The 18,737-nt window shown below is 47.9% G+C and overlaps 2 protein-coding genes across 3 annotated transcripts; one reads left to right on the plus strand and one right to left on the minus strand.

Moving 5' to 3' along the window:
- Window positions 1-67: 67 nt before the first annotated feature.
- On the plus strand, window positions 68-5,217 carry CCNA2 (cyclin A2). The gene is made up of 8 exons (XM_086464464.1): window positions 68-208; window positions 395-623; window positions 1,663-1,778; window positions 2,162-2,385; window positions 2,964-3,168; window positions 3,999-4,112; window positions 4,589-4,722; window positions 5,166-5,217. The coding sequence occupies exons 1-8, from the start codon at window positions 68-70 to the stop codon at window positions 5,215-5,217; spliced, it is 1,215 nt and encodes a 404-aa protein (XP_086320590.1).
- Window positions 5,218-8,655: 3,438 nt separating this feature from the next.
- Window positions 8,656-14,631, minus strand: EXOSC9 (exosome component 9). 2 transcript variants are annotated; one of them, XM_086464133.1, is made up of 12 exons: window positions 14,533-14,631; window positions 14,276-14,370; window positions 13,514-13,633; window positions 13,299-13,401; window positions 12,741-12,878; window positions 12,177-12,259; window positions 11,729-11,861; window positions 11,183-11,271; window positions 10,835-10,981; window positions 9,835-10,025; window positions 9,428-9,506; window positions 8,656-8,903 (listed from the first exon to the last, which is right to left on the minus strand). In XM_086464133.1, exons 1-12 carry the CDS (start codon window positions 14,629-14,631, stop codon window positions 8,819-8,821), a joined length of 1,362 nt encoding a protein of 453 aa, XP_086320259.1. In that variant the 3' UTR covers window positions 8,656-8,818. The 2 variants fall into 2 exon arrangements, with proteins under 2 accessions (XP_086320259.1, XP_086320260.1); XM_086464134.1 differs by having other exon boundaries at window positions 9,428-9,542; window positions 9,859-10,025; window positions 14,533-14,598.
- Window positions 14,632-18,737: the final 4,106 nt, after the last annotated feature.

Here is an 18,737-nt window from a genome sequence, read left to right on the forward strand (position 1 = left end):
CCCGGCGGCGCCCCCTCCCCGCCTCTCCCCTTCTCTGTCCTCCGGCGGTTCCACCGCCGCCGCGACGATGTTGGCGGGGCGAGAGAACCAGGAGAACCAGGAGAATGTCCCTCCGGGCGGCAAAGCGCTGCCGCCCGCCGCCGCCGGCACCCGCGTGGCGCTGGGGCTGCTGCGGGGCGCTCAGCAGCGGCCCGGGCCTCTGCTTCAGGTGAGGGGGTGTTGAGGGGGGGGGGGGGGGGTGGGCAGCGGGCCCAGGGCGGCGCGGGAGGAGGAAGAGGAGGGGGGGGGGGGGGGCGCCATCTTGGGGCGGCGGGAGCTGTCAGGGGCGGCTGTCAGCGGCGGGGCCGCGCCGGGCCGGGCTCTCGGCGGTGCTGACGGGCCGCTCTCCCCACAGGCGGCGCGGAACGGCGGTGAGGGCCATGGCGTGGCGGGGCGGCCGGTCGGCGGGCAGCAGGCCTTCACCATCTATGTGGACGAGCCGGACGGGGCGCAGCAGCGGCGGCGGGGAGGCCCGGCGAGCCAGAAGGAGGAGGTGGCGGCTCTGGGGCTGCACGCCGCCGTCTGCGCCCTGGGGGAGCGGCGGCCCCTGGCGCCCCTGGGCAACGCCGTGGAGCTGAGCTTCGGTATGTGACACCCCACCCCCCACCCCAAGTGTTCCGGTAGCCCCCGAGTAACCCCTGCCCAGGGCTCGGCGGGTGTCCCGCCAGCCGGGCTGGGCGCCTGCTGGGAGAGCAGTGCTGCCCGCGGCTCTTGGGGGGCTCCGGTAGGCCCCATCCCGCCACTGCTCCCTCTGCTGCGGCCCTGGGCAGCGCCCGAGTCTGCAGGGCCCTGCCCCCAGGAAGCGTGGAGGCGAGCAGGATTGTGCCGAGGTGTTACCGGGGGGATGACTTCCAGAGCAAACTGGAGGAGGGCTGTAGATCCCGAAGCTGTTTGGGACATAGATGGGTTTGGTTCGACTCAGAAGATACCTTTTCAGTTGCTGAAACCGATTGGAGCCTGCCGTTACAATACAACAGCTTTTCAGTCTAGCTGACCTATTGATTCCTTGAGCCTTTAAGCTTCTGTCCCCTGCTTTTTGTAGGTAGTTCTATGCTTTTAACTTTAGCTATCAGTACCTCACAAGAGAAACCAGTTTACATGCAACAGCAGCCCTTAAAACCTCACTATTTCCTACCGCTATAGAATTAGAAGGGGACTTAGGCAGATCCTGAGACTTGATAGGCTTTTCTTCCAGGTAATACCCTGTACTGGTGCAAGTGTGTTGAGCATTTCCCACTATGTAAGAAATGGGAGCTGTTGCATCCATCTTCTGTAACACGTGCATGAATACCTGAGGGCTGATTTCATCACGGTCCCTTTCTGCAGGCTATAAAAACTCTGCTACTCCAGCCCTGGTTTAAGCTAAGCTTGCAGGATTCACATCTGTGCGACAAGGTGATGCAGGAGCACTACATAATTACAAAAGTTTTCCATCCCTTTATGGTTAGGGGGATGAAGAGAAAGGGGAGTGGGACGCTTCCCTGTTGCAGAAACACTTTTGTTTCCCTAGAGCCTCCTCAACTCCCAGTTTAGCTGAGTGATAGTCTGCCCTCTCTGTTCCCCGTGCTGTGAGGGAGGGGTCTGATGGTGCCCATTTTGACATGGCTATTATCTTCTGCTTAGATTCTCCAAGTATTATGGATATTTCGATCACCTCAGAAGAAGAAGAGAGAAAACCAAACGTTAATAACGTGCCAGACTATATCAGCGATATCCATACGTACCTTAGGGAAATGGAGGTGAGCCGCTGTCTCTCTTCTGATTTGCATACAGCTTATGGGGGAGAAATTTGGGGCTCAGCAATGTGTGGTCAACATTAGTTACTACTACAGTGACTAGATTAAAGCTTGCTAGAAATAGAGAAATAAGATGTTGTGTCCACTGCTGCAAACACAAGACTGTTTTCTTGTGACCAAGTTGATTGTGCCCTGCACTGAACAGAAGCTGGAAAGCAAGATTATGGAAAGACAACTTACAGATCCTAGACTTACTGCTGTTTACTTCTGGTCTGAAGTTTAAACTGTAGTAAATAAGTTTAAGCTGTGGTAAATGGAGCTTGAACAGTTGCTTCCCTACCGGCACTTAGTCTAACCTCCATCTTATCTGTCATTGCAACCTACAGGTGAAATGCAAGCCTAAAATGGGTTACATGAAGAAGCAACCTGATATCACAAACAACATGCGGGCTATTCTCGTGGACTGGCTGGTGGAAGTTGGAGAAGAATACAAATTACAGAACGAAACCCTGCACTTAGCTGTAAATTACATTGACAGGTTTCTTTCTTCGATGTCTGTTTTGAGAGGAAAACTTCAGCTTGTGGGCACTGCAGCTATGCTGCTTGCATCGTAAGTGAAATGGCTTCCTTGAAAATTCCACCTGCTGGTCTCATGCTGATGGAAATCTTGTGGCTATCGCAGTTCTGTTGCTTACAGCCCAACTGACTCAGGAGGGCTTCACACTAGCAGAAAAACCGGGAGTTAGCCCCCTAAAAGCTTGGCAGTTTGTGTGAAACTCTGCGAGCAAGCTTCTAGGCTGGCTGTCCAGACTGCCCTAACGGGAGGATGCATTATTTCTAGCTGCAGCAGCAGGCAGCTTCTAAACGGTATTTGAGGGAATGTGCACAAGGCATGGGAAAAGAAAGGTTTTCTTGCACCAATCGTTAGTTTAGTGGGTTCTTCTGGGATTTCAGTAACTCTGAGTCCCGAATTGCTGAGTGCTAAAATACCAGGCTGTTGTGGCTCTGAAATTTCAAAGTCTGCTGATTCAAGAGCTGCTGAACCAAGTGCAGCAAACTTGTTCGGTAACAGCGCCCAGCTGCTTCACAGGTCAGGATTTAAATCAGTGCACTGGCTTTCATTACATGTCGCTGGTTGTCTGGTTTTCTCATACTCAATTATTTGCTCATAACTATTTCTCCTGGCAGAAAATTTGAAGAAATCTACCCTCCTGAAGTAGCAGAGTTTGTCTACATCACAGATGACACCTATACCAAGAAGCAGGTTCTAAGGATGGAGCACTTAATTTTGAAGGTTTTGTCGTTTGACTTGGCAGCTCCAACAATCAACCAGTTCCTCACTCAGTATTTCCTCCACCAGCAGACAAACGCTAAAGTGGAGAGCCTGTCGATGGTACGTAAGGATTACTAGCTCGGCCCGTGCAGCTGGAGAGTTCTGTTACTGTTTGTTAAGGCACTTCACAAGCGCTGTTTCCTAATCCCAGCAGAACAGAAAATAAATGTGAAGGGATTCTTCAGTCCAGGCTTCTCTGCCTCCTCCTGGTTTTCAGTGCATTGTCTCTCTGGGAAAGTTCCGAAAGGTGCTCACAGCATGACACGTGCCCCTCCAGAAGCGGGGCGACTAACGCTCCCGTTGCCACTGACTGTTGGAGAGGCACTTGGCCTGGCTCAGGCACACACACTTACTCAAGAGCAGGCAGAGATTGAAGAACTTTAATGTGGGTTTGTTTCAGTGCTAGTTGTTTCTCTCTTTCTTATCTAAAACTGCCAGACCAACCCACCCGCTCTGGCTGCTAGAAAGGACTTTTGTTTGGGTTTTCTCCTCGACAAGCAGCGAGCTCTAAATCCGGAGGCTCATTTCCAAAGCAGAGCACAGATAAGGTTTCTGCCAAAGTTATGTTCAATCCTAACTGTGTGGAAGGTACCAGAGCTCCTCCACAGAAGCCTTTGTGTCGTTGTGCAAAGGTCAGGCCTGACTACACTCTTCCCTCCAGATCTTATACACCTCTGAACAGAACATGTTGAAAAAGCATGTGTTGGAACGCTGTTGGACAGCAGCTAACAGTAGATGCTAAAAGAGAAAGTGAGTGGAAACTAGTAAAAGCTTTTCCTCCAACTGGTGGCAGGATTGGAAGCTTAAGCGAGGGTTCTAGTGCAGCTGTTAAAGGCTCTTCTACTTCCTTGTGGAAGCAGGTGATTCCCTGTCTCTCGTTTCCCTTGCAGTACCTTGGGGAGCTCAGTCTAATTGATGCAGATCCGTACCTGAAATACTTGCCATCGGTCATTGCTGCTGCCGCGTTTCACCTCGCGGGCTACACGGTCACCGGCCAAACCTGGGTACGTAGCACGGACGCGTGAGCCTTCACGCGCCTTTCGGCCCGTGGAGGAAATCCGTACGCGGCTCCGAGTGCTGGGGCTGGGCTGCGGGAGGCGCAGCCCCTCCGCACTCCTCGGCTGTTAATTAGGGATCTCGCTCCCTATGGTATTTGAAAAATGGGGTGGGGGATACACACCCCCCTTTTCTTGGAGGGAAGAGGCACCTACTGTTGCACTCCCTTCTCAAAGCTGTAAGCAGCTTCCTTGCGATGAGGAAGTGGGCGGTAAGAAAGCCGAAAAGCTGGAGGCAAGGAATACTTGTTTAGAAAATCGTAATTTTCAGGATTACTGCTGAAGTGAACTGCTAAAGTCTGAGCAGTGAGTATTAAACTACTTTGCGCTTGAGAAAACGATGCTCTGCCAACCTACTAGCACAACAGAGTTTCAACAGGAACCTAAAAACTCCCATGTCCCTCTTCCTTTCCTTTTTCCCTCAGCCTGAATCCCTGTGCAAAGTAACAGGCTACACCCTTGAAGACATCAAGCCTTGCCTCATGGACCTACACAAGACCTACCTCAGAGCAGCACAGCACACGCAACAGTCCATAAGGGAAAAGTACAAGAGTACAAAGTGAGTATGTGTGGAGGCGTGTGACAAGCCGGTGCGTTACACCCGCGTCGTGGCAGCGTGTAACCGCTTACTGCTTGGGGGCGGGGGGGGCCGCATCTGGAGTCTTCAGCCAGACTCAGCCAACCAAATCTACCACGGAAGGGAAACGAGTGTGACAAGGCTCCCCAGGCTTTTGCACAACGTTTTGTTGGGCACTACTTCGTCTTGGTCACCAGGCCTGCTGTCACTGCCTGGGCTGCCGGGGAGAAACTGGAGGGTGTTCTTTGACGTTCCTACGGCTGTAGGCAGGAGGTGGCACCTAATGCTCCTAAAAATCTGTGTTGGCACGGCAGCTGGCGAGCCCCCAGATGTTTCCTGCCTTGTGAGAAACATGCTTTGCTGCAGTGTGCGTGCAGAGAGCGCTTGAGCGAGGTGACATCCTGCGTCTTTTTTTCCCTCTCTAGGTACCATGGAGTATCGCTTATTGACCCACCAGAGACACTAAACTTGTTGTAATAATCAAGAGACTGATCCTTTAAAAAGATGTATATTACAAGAAAATGATGTACAGTTTTAAACATGGTTCAAAATTCTAGATGTGATCACTCAGAATATGAATACAGGTTTTGATGAGCTTAATTATGAAGTTAGTTTTTATGTGGTTTTAATGTAAATCTTTTGTACATGCGATCCTGTTAAAATATTTAGCTGGGGTATTATAAAAACATTCTCTTTGAGCACAGAATTAACAGACCAAGTGAAGTCTCAGACTGCTTATCTAATTATAGACTAAACATTAACATTAGCAGTGCATTATTAGAGTGGGGCTTTTCCTCCTTCCAAGTAAGAGTGACTTGGGACTCCACAGCAGTATTTGTAGCATTTTTATACTGTCTAGTTTAAACCGAGACTTAGTATAGATCCAAAATGTGGTTTAACGACTCTAATACTGGAAGAAGCTATCCAGCGATGAGGAGAACACCTTGCTGGACTTTTGTGAGGCTCTTTAGCATGTGCCAGTGACTGGAAACCTGGACTGTGATGTGATGTATTGCCAGACCTCCGCCAGGTTGAACGCCCCCGCTGCAGGGACTGTGCGGCTAGAACTAGCATATACGTGTTCATACTTCCCTCTTCCAGGGCACAGAAAATGGTCTTGCTACAGGTATTTGCTAGTCAAAGAGTAAAACTGATAATACTTGAAACCCACGGAGTTCCCACCGATGCGTTAGCCATTCTGAAAGCCCATCGATGCCTACTAAAAAACTGTAGTTACCGATCTGCTTACCTAGTACCTCTTCAGGGGTGGTGGAGGGACTGAACCGTGGCCCTGTGCCCTCGAGAGGAGGGAACGTCTTCTGGCCTGGATGGGCTACGTGCGGTACAGTACGAATTCTGCACATCCCTCTTACTTGGAAAGGGCTCCTTTGTGGCATAAACGTAGGCCAGCTGGTCTTATTTTCCCCTTGGTTCTAGAACCGTTAGATGAGCCAACTAGCACAATTTTGGCATTAGACCAAGTGGGTGTTGGCCTTCAGCCTGTGTAAATGCAGAGATGCTGCCCTGGACCTGCTGTTGTTTGCATGTGAAGCAGGGAGTGCGTGGAAGTGGGTTTCGTTAAACCATTTCCAGGCTGGCTAATAAACAACTCTTACCTCTGATGTTAGTGGTCTCGCCAATACCTTGAAACCCCTGGAGGGGCAGTACTGTCACCTTAAACCAGCACGCATTCCTAAAGCTTTTTGGCAAGCGAAAAGCTGTGAAAGCTGTGCCGCTCCAACCTGAAGCCGATTCAACACTGCCCGTCTGGTTATCTGGGCACCCAGCAGGTCACAGTGTCAATTCTTCACAGGCGTTGAACAGCTGTTACCGTGTGGGCTGTTTAAAGTATATTTAAAAAAGCCCACCAGCCTGCCGACAAGGACGGGTTACAGTGAGACCACTCGCACATCTCGCCTCAGTAACTAAAAACTTGCTGTTCTGCCCTCCGTGAACCAACTTGGTTACCAAACTGATCGAGTCAAGTGGTGGTGGCTTATCCAGTGAAGAGCAGGCAGCAGAAGCTGCCTTTTTTTTGGCTAATCTGAGCTTTTTAGGATGCACTTTGACTTTTATACATGTTCTGGTGTATACATGTTCTGGTGTTTAACGAAGAACCGTATTTCATCAGGCTACCACGTTCTGCAGCAGCCTCTACTTCGCTTCATTCGGTAGGTTGCCGCTTAAAAGCTAGAAAAGTAGTTGGGGGGAGAAAAAAAAACCTGCACAGTGTTATCATGTCTGGTGCATAGTCCGGGGAATGTTCTGCCCGTCCGGTGGGGGTGTTTGTAGATGCAGGGACACATTTGCCACAGTCACAGCATCAGTTTGTGACCTTGGCAGGGCGACTCCAACGCTGCCTGGCGGTTATTCTTTGAAGACTAGAGCACAGCACTGGGTTCTGCTTTCCCCTTCTTTGTGGGGTGTGCTGGAAACTTTCCAAGATCATGGAGAAATACGAACATTGGAAAAGGAGTAATTTAAAGGGAGCTTATGAATTATTTTCTCCAGAAAAGAGCAAGTAACAGCACTGAAGTGAAAGGACTTCAGTGGGTTTAGAGTATTAATTTACTGCCTAATGAAATGCCTCCTTGCTCTGTTTTCATGGGAAGTTTTTCTGTTGCTGTTGGCATAGCGCGGAGAAAAAGTCTCTCTGAGCTTTACTTTCAACACACCGATGTGACTTCACCTACAGCCTAAAAACTGGCTCAGTCACGGGGTAGCACCTCTGCCCAGTGTCTGTGTTCCTTCTGCCTCACCCACAGCTCTTGGTGCTGCAGAAGTACCATCTTCTCCTTTCCCAAAGTCAGGATGGGAGGAGTCCAGCGCTTGTACTAAGCTTTGAGCAAAATATCCCCCGTTGTACTGTACTACTGGCTTTGCCCATCCAGTTTAACTTCTAGTCCTTCCAAAATAAAACCTTTAGAGGAACGCAAGGTGGGAGGGGTGCGTGAAGAAGTGAGAAACAGCAGTGCGAAGAGGAGGTTTCCTGAGGAGGTTTAAGGTCTCGTGGTACTGCGGAAGTAAGAAGAAACGGAATCTTCACTCGCTCTTGTACTGCCGACGGTGACTCTGGGGTGGAAGAACTGACACTAAGACAACGCACGGGTTTGGCTCCTGGAGGAATGGGGCTTTCCGTGTTTGTCCCTTTCTGAAAGGGCACAACTTGATCAAAGCTTTGCTCAGCGGGAAGGAGTAGTTAGTTTGGGGGTTTTTTACATTAAATTCTAAACCAAAATTGGGGAATGTAATACCTGCAACAGTAACTTCTGTTTGTATTTCATGAAACAACGACCGTGACCTGTAAAATAGCCCTACTTTGCTCTTGTAAATATGTACACGTTTCCAAGGTGACTTGGTTTCTGAACGCAGCGGCTAGGTCAGGTATTTTGGAAACCGCCTCATCTCTTTTGCCCGATTCTAAATTCAGAGCATGATTCTTTGCATATAGTTTAAGAAGCATTCCTGTCTGTTGCATGTAATATTTAATTAAACTTTTTCAGAAACTCCATTGCTGAAGTCTGAGTTGCTTCTCTCTGAAAGTTTTGCAGAAGTTCTATGCTGGTTTGTTAAGTACAGGCAGTTGTTGGGGTTTATACAAAGCCGTTTCAGTGAAAGGCAAGATGGTCTCAGTCACAGCCCCCCCTTCCCCCTGTGAGGAACATCCCAAGGTATGAAACACTTCCAGGGCGTAAGACTAGCCACCTTAAGTAAAAGCAGCTTTTCCTGGCGCTGAATTTGAGTCACAATTCCTTTTTACCCCTGAACACGGACTATGCCCAGCTCACTTCAGTACTGGCAGAGGCTCTTTTGTTAAGACACTACACCTCTTACCCCTGCAATTCAAACTGTAGAACGTGTTCAAGCTGAACTAGCTAGCTGCAGCCAGATGCTAACCATGGAATTTCACTTACATGCAGGGTTTTTTTTTAATTTATTTAAAGCTGTGTCAGAAAATATACATAAAAGCAAGAGCAGACCCGGGGTGGGAGGAAATAACATTATCTACAAAAGTAAGTTCAGTAATGATAGACCAAATGAGGCATTATACAGCATTTCTGAAGGAGGGTGGATGACTTTAGTGAGCAGCTCTCTTCTTTTTTCTCCTTTTGTTAAATGCTTTCTTACTTGCAGTATTTTCTTGTTTCGAGTTGGGCTGTGTTCTGTGAGCAAACACCATTTGTATCAAAGAAACTTAGTGAATAGTTTTCTTTCAAAAGAACAGGGGCTGATCATCCCTAACAGGGCGACCACCCACCGCGCTCAGCGCCACGTTCAAACCCGGTCTCTGTACGAAGCGACGGCGAGGGCTGCCGTGGCTCGAGCAGGGGGGCAGCACTCCCTCTCGCTGCTCGGCACCGAAACACCTGAGGTTAGCTGTAGTGTAGCATGTAGAATCCCTGCAGCAGCTCCAAGGAGCAGCTGATTCAAACTCACTTTTATGCTCTCGCTCCCTTTGGAAGGATTAAGATTAGTCACATACCTGTAACAGGTTCGGAGAGCGGCAGCACAGCCAGGACGACCGGCCCCTGGGACAGGAGCAAGCTAGCCCGGATTTAAACCCCCTTGCTCCCGGCTATCTCCGTAGTCCCCTTGGCCACTGAGACCTTTCCTGGCCTTGCCAAAATCCTGCGCTTCCTGAAAATACCCCTTACAAACTCCCCTCCTGCTTTCACACGATGGTTACCTTGTTCTCTTCGGTAGCTCCTCCGGTTCCAGAATGACAACTTCTTCCTCTTCACTGTCAGACAGTACAATAGGTTCATCTGAGAAAAAAACAAGCAAAAAACCAACCCTACCACCTGGTGATCAGTGTTGTACAAACAACTGTAACTAACCACCACAGCATTTTTAAAGACACATTCAGAGTGGCCAGTGTTTCATTCGGAGCCCTCCAGACACTACAGAAACCAAGTTTTCTTTGGAAAAAACAGAAGTGACCAGGTGAACAGAAAGAGGCAAATGAGTCTAACTCTACGTGGAACGTGGCTACAATGGTTCTCCTTTCTTGTGAAGGAGAATTCTTCCATATTTTACTTCTAGACTTATTAATAAAGTGATATAAGCATATCTGATATCAAGATAAATACTTACCTTTCTTAGTTTCCCTCATTGTACTTGTATCCTCAGTTTCCATTTTCTGACATTCAAAAGCAGCAGCCTCACTTTCACCTTCCTCTTCCACCACTTCTTCCTTCTCAGATTCCTCAAGGTCTCCCCAGGAGTTCTCTATTCCTTCCCCAATCTGGGCTGTCCCGGGAGTGTGCAATATTGGACTGGCAAAACTGAAGCAGTTAAGGAAAATCTTGGTGTTTGCTCATAACATCTTGTATTCTAAGAGCAAACCAGCTGGTTTTTAGCCTGCACCTTTTCTCCCCAGGGAAGAACATCCTTAAACAGGAGTTGAGAAAGAGTACTTCTTCCCCAGCTACTGTCACCATCAGCCACTTCAGACCTCAGTTTTGCACTTTATACTAGGAATTAAGTTACCTAAAAGCTGTGAGAACCAAAACCAGTGTCCTGGTGTGGCCGGGACAGAACCCCAGCCCAGCCGCGCCAGGCAGCCCGTGGGCAGTTTGGAGTCAGCCAGGGCAGCTGACCTGAGCTGGCTGCAGGTGTAGCCCGTACCGTGATGTCGTGGTCGTTATAAAGGGGGAAGGTTTGCTGAGGAGGGGGAGCTGCTGTGGGGTTGCTGTTCTGGTGTCCTGCTGGGGTTCCTCCTGCTCCTGAGGACTGCTCTGCTGGTGACTACAAGGGCTGCACATCCATTTGGCTGAGTATAACTCTGTATATCTCTGTTGGTATTAGTCTTATCTCACTAAATCTGGTCTCACTTCCACCCACGGGTCTGCCCTCCTTTTCCTGATTCCCCTCCCTGGCTGTGAGGGGTTGTTGGGTGACAGAGCGACTGTTAGAGTTTAACCCCAGGTATGGGCTAAACGCAGACGACCGGTATGATGTTGATGCTGCCTCTAAAGACTCCCAGGCTCCCCAAACTGTGAGGAACCTTGGATGCACCTTTAGCTTCTAGCAGTGCTACTGCAGGGGACAGGAAGCCTGGTTTTCCCCTGAACAATACAACAGAAGAAGATACGCTTCTGAAGGAGGGTCAGCTTTAGTGATGATTTCTTCCGCTTGCTCTTCCACGTTGTTCGTATCCACAGCAGCGCTCTCCATTTTGAAGGCGGTGATCTTTTGATTCGGTATAGATTCTGCAAAGCCGAACTTCCCACCTTCTTTCCTAGTCATTCGGTGACAGACATGATTTCAGGATGTTTCACACTTGAAATTGCTTTCTCTTTTCAAGTTCAAACATGCAAACACTTGCTATTTAAAACAAATACAAGTGAAAACAACTTGCTGTCCGAACTACAGGTTGACATTACTTTTTAGTATGTTTCTTAAAAATACCCATTTCCCTTCCTTCCCACAAAACACTCACCTAACTTTCTGGTCATTCTCCAAGGCTTTTTGAATTAGTTCTGTTATTTCTGCGACCTTCACAGCTGTTATTTTACTGCATCTCAGAACCTGTTTGTTACACATACCACACCAGGTTACAATCACGAAAGCAAGATATTTTTAACTAGAACTTTAGAACGTCACAGGAGTCATAAACAATTAAAATAAACCAACAGCATCTTAGTATGAGGGACTGGATACACCACGAGGGGATGCAAAAGGTGAATACAACAGCCTCCAGCTGTTCCTGACTGCAGTCCGAATTAATTTACCAACTCTCTCAGCCAAATCACAGGGGGCGGAAAAAAAAGGGTATCGGACCAAGCAGTACATCTTTTCTACAAGTCTTTTTCAGCATGATACATGCTTTTCCACTAGGACCAAAACTACATAATCTTTTTCCAATTAAATCAGGCAGGTAATTGATTTTTTTAGCTTCCAAATGTCAAGGGTACTTCAATATCAAGATTGCAGCACAGGAACTAGTCTATAGATGAGAGAAAGATGGGTCAAGGCAAAGATTTACCTGATCCTGTACCAGCATAACCCCTCCACTGGACTGGATGGTACAAATTTCACGATGTTTATTCATGGCAATCACAAGGAGGCCATCCATCACGCACTCCTCGCGTTCACTCGGATCCACCAACAAGTAGGTCCTAGAATCAAGTGTTAAATACAAGGCAAGAGTAAAAGTTTGAGGTGAAAACGATTAAACAAAGGAATTGGTCTACGTAGTAGTAATGATGGGTATACTCCCCCTAGAAAGCTTCCTACATCATCTGTGGAAAGCTGCTGGTGAGTTACACTGTGCAGAACACCTAAATATCTCCCCATGGCACCTCACTTCAGACAAAATGTTTTAAGAAATCCACTTGTCCATATAAAGATTTTTAGGACCCTTCTAAGCTTAAAATGAATTCTGCAGAACCGACAATAAGCTGTTTCTGTCAAAGGACTTAAAAAAATCTTACCCTTGCTGGAAGAAGGCAAAACTGACACAAATAGGCATGTGGTGGATACTCAAGGGGACAGGATCACGTTCCTCAGGAGTGTACTTTGAAAAGAATTGGCCCAAGAGGCAATTATTTATGAGACACATGTAATTTAAAATTACGTACTGTACAAAGATATCTAAAGAAATAAAACAAAACAAAAGCTAATAAATAGTCATTTAAATACTTTAAAAAATCCTTTTTACTCTTCTTGTGCAATTCTTACTGTTTACTACCTACAGAGGTAAATATAGCACATTCAGCAGCCTTACGCTCGATTTGGTCAAAATACTGCAAAATACTTCTCTTTTACAATTAATATTCCCCAAAACAGAGGCTGACAGAATTCTGTATTCAGCAGGCTTCCTTATCATCCCCTCTCACTTTGAATAGCAACATGTCTATCCCAAAACATAAGTATCTTGGGGTTTATCTGCTTACACGAACATTTAATTCTCCCTTTTAGACAGAAAGAGCGAACTACCTGGGATGCTGCAACACTTACTCTGCTCTGACACAGCTCGCCAGTCTGGTACAACTTACCACCGTTACGTCCTCCCCTTGCACAGACACGTCTGGTCTGCGGAAGTGGCACAGAGCCACGATTCCCGCGATGCTGGCGGCATCGATAATGTTCCCGTCGTGGTTCAACACGTGCAGGTCCAGGCGGATTTGCCAAACCTGAGAAAAAAAGCACAGAACCGCTCGGTGATTCGTGACGTGGCTCTACAGAAGGCAGTTTTCCAAAACAATTTCATCTGAGCCGTAAAAAGAACCAGCGGACATTCTTCAGGTCTTTGCTTCAGAAGAGGGAGAGCTCAGCGTATTCCAAGATACCCAGTGTGCCAGATCTAATTATGACAAAATACCTAGCACTTACGTACAATTGAAACTTTATTTTGCAAAGAAATATTTGAGCGTGCAGGGTCACAACTACTTCAGAAAACCTAGACGTGCAAGTTAAAAATATCTGTGAAGTCAGATGTATGGATCTGTACAGAAACATAAAATTAGGATTTCTAGATTCCAAGACAAGACAGAGACCACCTTAAAACCAGACTTTTTAGTTTAAAACCACTTGAAATTAGCAGGTTTTCATACCTTTTCACCAGCAACAACACAAAGAGATTCGGTATCTATGCATTTAGAATTTCTCAGGCATCGCTCTATTAGTCTGTTCAGTTTCACCAGTAACTCAGATTGCCTGTTAAAACAAAATGAACCTAAATTCAATATGATTACGCTACATACTTACAGGTATCAAAACAGCAGCTCTCACGTCATCCTTGTTTAGCCTTTTTAAGGACACTACATACCTGCCAGGCTCGAAACCAGGCGCAGCCATCGGCGACAGCTCAAGATTAAAGAAAAGGATACCCTCTGTAGGCCGATTTGGCTTGGGGGGAACCAGCTCACATGAAACTTGTGCAAGAACCCTGCAAAGGTAACCAAACCACGGAGTCACTGCATTTAGCAGGAAAAATCTCCTACCACTGGAAACAAGATACATATTTTGAAGAGGCATGTGTTTAGGCTTTTCGTTCGTATTTCTCACTCCTGACTGTTTTTCATTCAATACCTGTTGTACCTATTTAAACTCTGGTCAACGACTGAGAGAACCAAGTGTGGAAATCAGCACATTCTCCTGTCTTTTAGGATTAAAAATAGATGCAAACACATGACAACCTGTAACTAAATATGTATGTGCATACGTTCCACTTTCCTACATACAAAAAAAGGCCGTGATTTGTGGAAGAATGCAAAATGTAACGTGAGATCGGTGACTAAAGGGATAAAAGATTACCATCGTTCTGTATTTTATAAGTTGTTTGTAATCCACCATCAACCCGGAAATCCCTTCCCACTTCTCCTCTACGGTCCTACCCTTGAATCGCAACGAATTTTAGGCTTCGGTCCCTAAACCCTGCGCCGCGTGACCTCAGAGGGCGTTCAGCCGCCGCACGCCCAACGCCAGGCGCTCCGTTCCGCGCCTCACAGCCCTTCCCCGCGTCGCGAAGCCCACCGCGGCCTGCCCGCACCCCAGCCCCCGCTGCCCCCCCCGCCCCCGCGGCCCCCACCTGGTCTTCCCCAGCTCCACGATGCAGCAGCCGTAGTCGGCGCCGAAGGAGATCCGAACGTTCCGGTAGTCATAGCACTGCCGCCCGTCCAGGCGCTGCGGGCCCACAAACACACACACACACCCCCCCACCCTCAGGTTAACGCGCCGTCCGCGGGCGAGGGGGTGAGGGGGGAGCCGCCCTAGCCCGTCCCCCCACCCCCGGAGCGGGGAAGGGTGCGGGGAAAGGGGCAGGGAAGCGGGGGGCCGGCACCGCACCTTCCTCTCCTCGATGGCGCGCAGGAGGAAGCGCCGCTCGCAGTTGGAAAGCGGCGTCGCCTTCATGGCGGTCCCTGAGGCGCAGCGCGCGCGCGTCATCACCACGCGGCGGCGGCGGCGGCGGCGGCGGTGGGTGCCAGTGCGCAGGCGCGCCCCCGTTCCCGCCGCCGGCCCCGCCCGAAGGCTGTTCCCCTCAGGGCGGCCGTGCCCCGGGAGGACCCGCCGCCATCGGCCGTCGGCCGGTGCAGCCCGCTGGGTGATGGGCGTGGGGGGCAGCCTCGGAGCAGGGGCAGCTTAAGCCTCGGATGGGGCCGCCGCAGTAGCCGCCCCACCGCGGCCCTTCGCGCGTCTTCAGCGGCCGAAGGCGACGGAGGCCGTGTGGGCTTGTGCCAAAGTGCCGGTCGGCGGGGAAACCGTCTGGAATTAAAAAAAAAAAAAAAAGCGCGTCCCAGACATTGTAGTGGCCAGTCTGGGAGAAGTGAATGCTCCTGTGGCCCCTAGAAAGTAGCCGAGCTGGCAGTTAGTGGTGCAGGCAAAAGTGCAGCGAAAGCTTCCAGTTTGTTAGAGGAACATCGTTCCCCGTTTTCAAATTTGTCAGAGGAGCGTCCTTTCGTGTTCTGAAGTATTGCCTGTAAGTAAAAACTCAAGGCCTTTATGAGCAGCTTTCATGCCTAGTTTGAGTTGAAAGGAGAAAATCGATTACCGTGTCTTCCCACCAATGTTAAACCTCAGATGCTCTGACTTTTCTTACACAAAATTGTTGAAGTATCTCAGTTACTTTGTCTCTTTAAACCTTGTTAACACACTGAAGCTGTAGCACAAACTGAAAAAGTGAATCAGGTCAGAAACTTCAGGTTTGAGTGAGTGAGGGCAAGTGCTGTCTTGATTTTTCCATGCTGGTTTTATATTTTCAAACTAGAATAAATGAATATCATCACAAATATGCAGTGTAAAAGAATATCGATGAGATTACGAAAAGACCCTCTAGGGACAAAAATAAGCAAATGGTTCTCCCAATGGCACTACATGTGAAGCAACAGTAAGGAACAAAATGATGCAACATTTGCAACTTTTTCTCTAGCCACAAATATGGTAACATTTGGCATAAGGTTCTCACTGCAGCTATATGGTTGATTGGGTATTCTCCTTGGAGTTTAGCTGTCAGTCTGTAGGTAGAAATTCTGTCTGGTTTTGCTTTTTTTGTTGTTTAAATTCTGTGATAATATTCCTTAGTGAAGGCTTGGGGTTAAATTCTAAAACTCTTCAATAACTATCAACAACCTTGGAAGGGTTTGTATTGTATGTAGGAGCCTTCTGAACTACGTTACTGTCCATCAATTACAAAAATGTCAGCTTAGGTATAAGCTGAGATGTGTGCTTGGGGCTAGAGCAGGAAAAATTCCTGTCCTCGCTCTCCTGGGGAACCGTCACGTGCCTCGATCTGTCAGGCTGGTGGCAAAACGCCCTTTGGCATCACTGCTCTTGACAGAAGCGAGTGACGGAGTGTTTGGGCTGGCAGGGAGTTGCAGTCTTGTTGCTTAGCAAATCACAGCAGTAGCTTTTTTGCAAAAGAGGGTTTATAACAGCTTCGATGAAGTAGTGTTTGCAAAGGAGTCACATTTTTGACGCTAAACCAGAGCATTCAGTAGTGTTGTCAGTCATTTGCATTAGGTTTTCTTGCACTAATACATGTTCTGTCAGAAACATTTCCAGAAGTGCTAATTAAACCTTTATTGCTGGGGGAGGCAGGTATGGTGGATTTTTGCTTCCTGTTCAAGATTAGCAGACAGAGAAGTAGATGCTGAAGTTCAGGAGGAGCTGGATGTGATTCCAGGGGAACCGAGTCATGTGTGGGGGCTGGAAACCAGCTATGTCTCCTTTGATTCACGCCGTCTTCTTTGCACAAGGTCTACATTGCAGATTTTATGCGTGCAAGTGTGCTAGGAAGGGTAAAGACTTTCACACACAAATTAAGGAGGCATAAAATCACAGCACTGGAAATCTGAAGCCGGCTACGTGGAAAATAAGGTCAATGCAATAGGTTAATGAAATAGAAATTGAGCAATTACTGCATTTCTGTGTGGTGAAAGGCAGAGTTACAGTTGTAATCAAGTAATAGAAATACTCTGCGTGTTTGAAACCAGAAAGAAAAGGAATGAGTGTTTTACACTGCAGAGTGAATAAATGAGTGAATAAATCACAGGCACTTAGGCTAAAGCAGGAATTGTCAGAAAGAGGAGCCTAATGATCCATTGTGCCCACACAGAAGCGCTTCTTCGTTTGAGATGAATGCTCCGTAGGCTGAAATGCTTGAATTGGATTATCTTACCGAACTGAGCCATGAGGGAAAAATCACATTTGAGGACTGAAGAAAAAACCAAACTGCATCAGAATCCCAGCAAGCTGCTGGCAACCGCGTTTTATGGCTTAATAAAAACAAATTAAAAAAATACCTTCTCTTTTCATGGCAGCCTTAACCGTAATGTGCCTTTGCTGATGAGCTGCAAGTCTTGCTCTCCAGTGCCTCCAGTATACACAGTTACACACGTATGCACGACATGATGTATACGGTATTTCTGCATATAAGGTTATTTGGGAAGAAAGGCTCTGTGTAGATGTAATAATATTACTTATAATTTGTTTTTATGGCAGCCTCTGAGGCTTTGAAACAGACAGAGGTCCACACGGGCAGGAGGAGAGGTGATCACTGCAAGCGATGCAGCCGACAGAAACAAGGCGTCACCAGCACAGCTTGTGTACCCGCTCGGTGCAGCGAGGTGTGGGGTGTCCTGGCCCTCAGCCAGAGAAGCACTTAAACAGGCTCTTTAGCTGAAGCACAGCCGTAAGCACAGTTGTCTCTTTCTTATCGGAAAGAAGGTGTCACAACTTGCGTGGCTAAAATTTAGGAAAGTAGTTGTCCAATATATACACTGAAGTAATTTTGTTCCAAGAAAGGGACCTGGAACTGTCAGCAAATCATCCAAATGCCAGCTTAAAGCAAGTTGGTAATAACTTCTGCTTCCTCTACCTGCTGGGTGTTTGTTTCATCATCTTTCATAGGCTAGACTTCTGAGTAAACCCCAAAATATTCTTGGTGTTTTCACCCATACTTAGCCTTCACATAATCTTCTGGGGTTTATTATTCTTGTGAAAGAATTTTTTTGCTCCAAAGAGCGCTGCCAAAAGTTCTGATCCTGTAGCCAGGGCTGCATTCAGCGCTTCCCAGCTCTCAGCAGTCCTTTTGGGAAAGTGGGAAGTACTTGCAAGGCTGGATTCTAGGCAGGCAACCAAGTTGGGGGAAAAGAAATTACACCGCTTCTTTTTTCGCTGGTGCTGCCGCTGCCCGTTGTGCTCTGTAGTGTTCTGAAGAGGTACTGAGATGGCTGAAGTGCTGTCCTGCCACCGTCTGGGTGCAATTAATTAATCTGCAGCTTGGAGTCTGAGCACAATAGCTAAATACTAAGAGATCTGCTCTCTCCACACCCTGCAATTTTGCTGTCTCCAAAAAAAAACTGCATTCATGATTTTTATTGATTCAAGTGAAAACAGTTGCTGCGTTAAGTGTCATGTTAAGCCAGAATTGTTACAGCTGGAGTTGAAGGCTCTGAACATACAAAACCAATGTCTGGATTAAGATTTTAGTGTTGTTTGAAGATTTTCAAACTTTTTAGAAGCATAGAATCATAGAAACATTCAGGTTGGAAAAGACCTTTGAGGTCCTTGAGTCCAACCATCGGCCCTGCTCTACCAAGTACACCCCTAAACCATATCGCCAAGCACCACATCCAAACGACCTTTAGACACATTAAGGGATGGTGACTCAGCCACTTCCCTGGGCAGCCTATTCACTGACAACCCTTTCAGTGAAAATTTCCTAATGTCTAGCCTAAACCTGCCCTGGTGCAGCTTGAGTCTGTTCCCTCTTGTTTTATCATTAATTACCTGTGAGATCAGCACCCACCTCTCTACGATGTCCTCTCAGGTAGTTGTAGAGAGCAGTAAGGTCTCCCCTCAGCCTCCTGTTCTTAAGACTAAGTAGCCCCAGTTCCCTCAGCCTCTCCTCATCAGACTTACTCTCCAGGCCTTTCACCAGCTCTGTTGCCCTTCTCTGCACTCTCTCCAGCACCTCAATGTCTTTCTTGTCTTGAGGTGCCCAAAACTGGACACAGGACTCCAGATGTGGCCTCACCAGTGCCGAGTACAGG

This window comes from Leptosomus discolor, chromosome 4 (genome assembly GCF_034619465.1).
Source record: "Leptosomus discolor isolate bLepDis1 chromosome 4, bLepDis1.hap2, whole genome shotgun sequence".
Taxonomy (NCBI): Eukaryota; Metazoa; Chordata; class Aves; order Leptosomiformes; family Leptosomidae; genus Leptosomus; species Leptosomus discolor.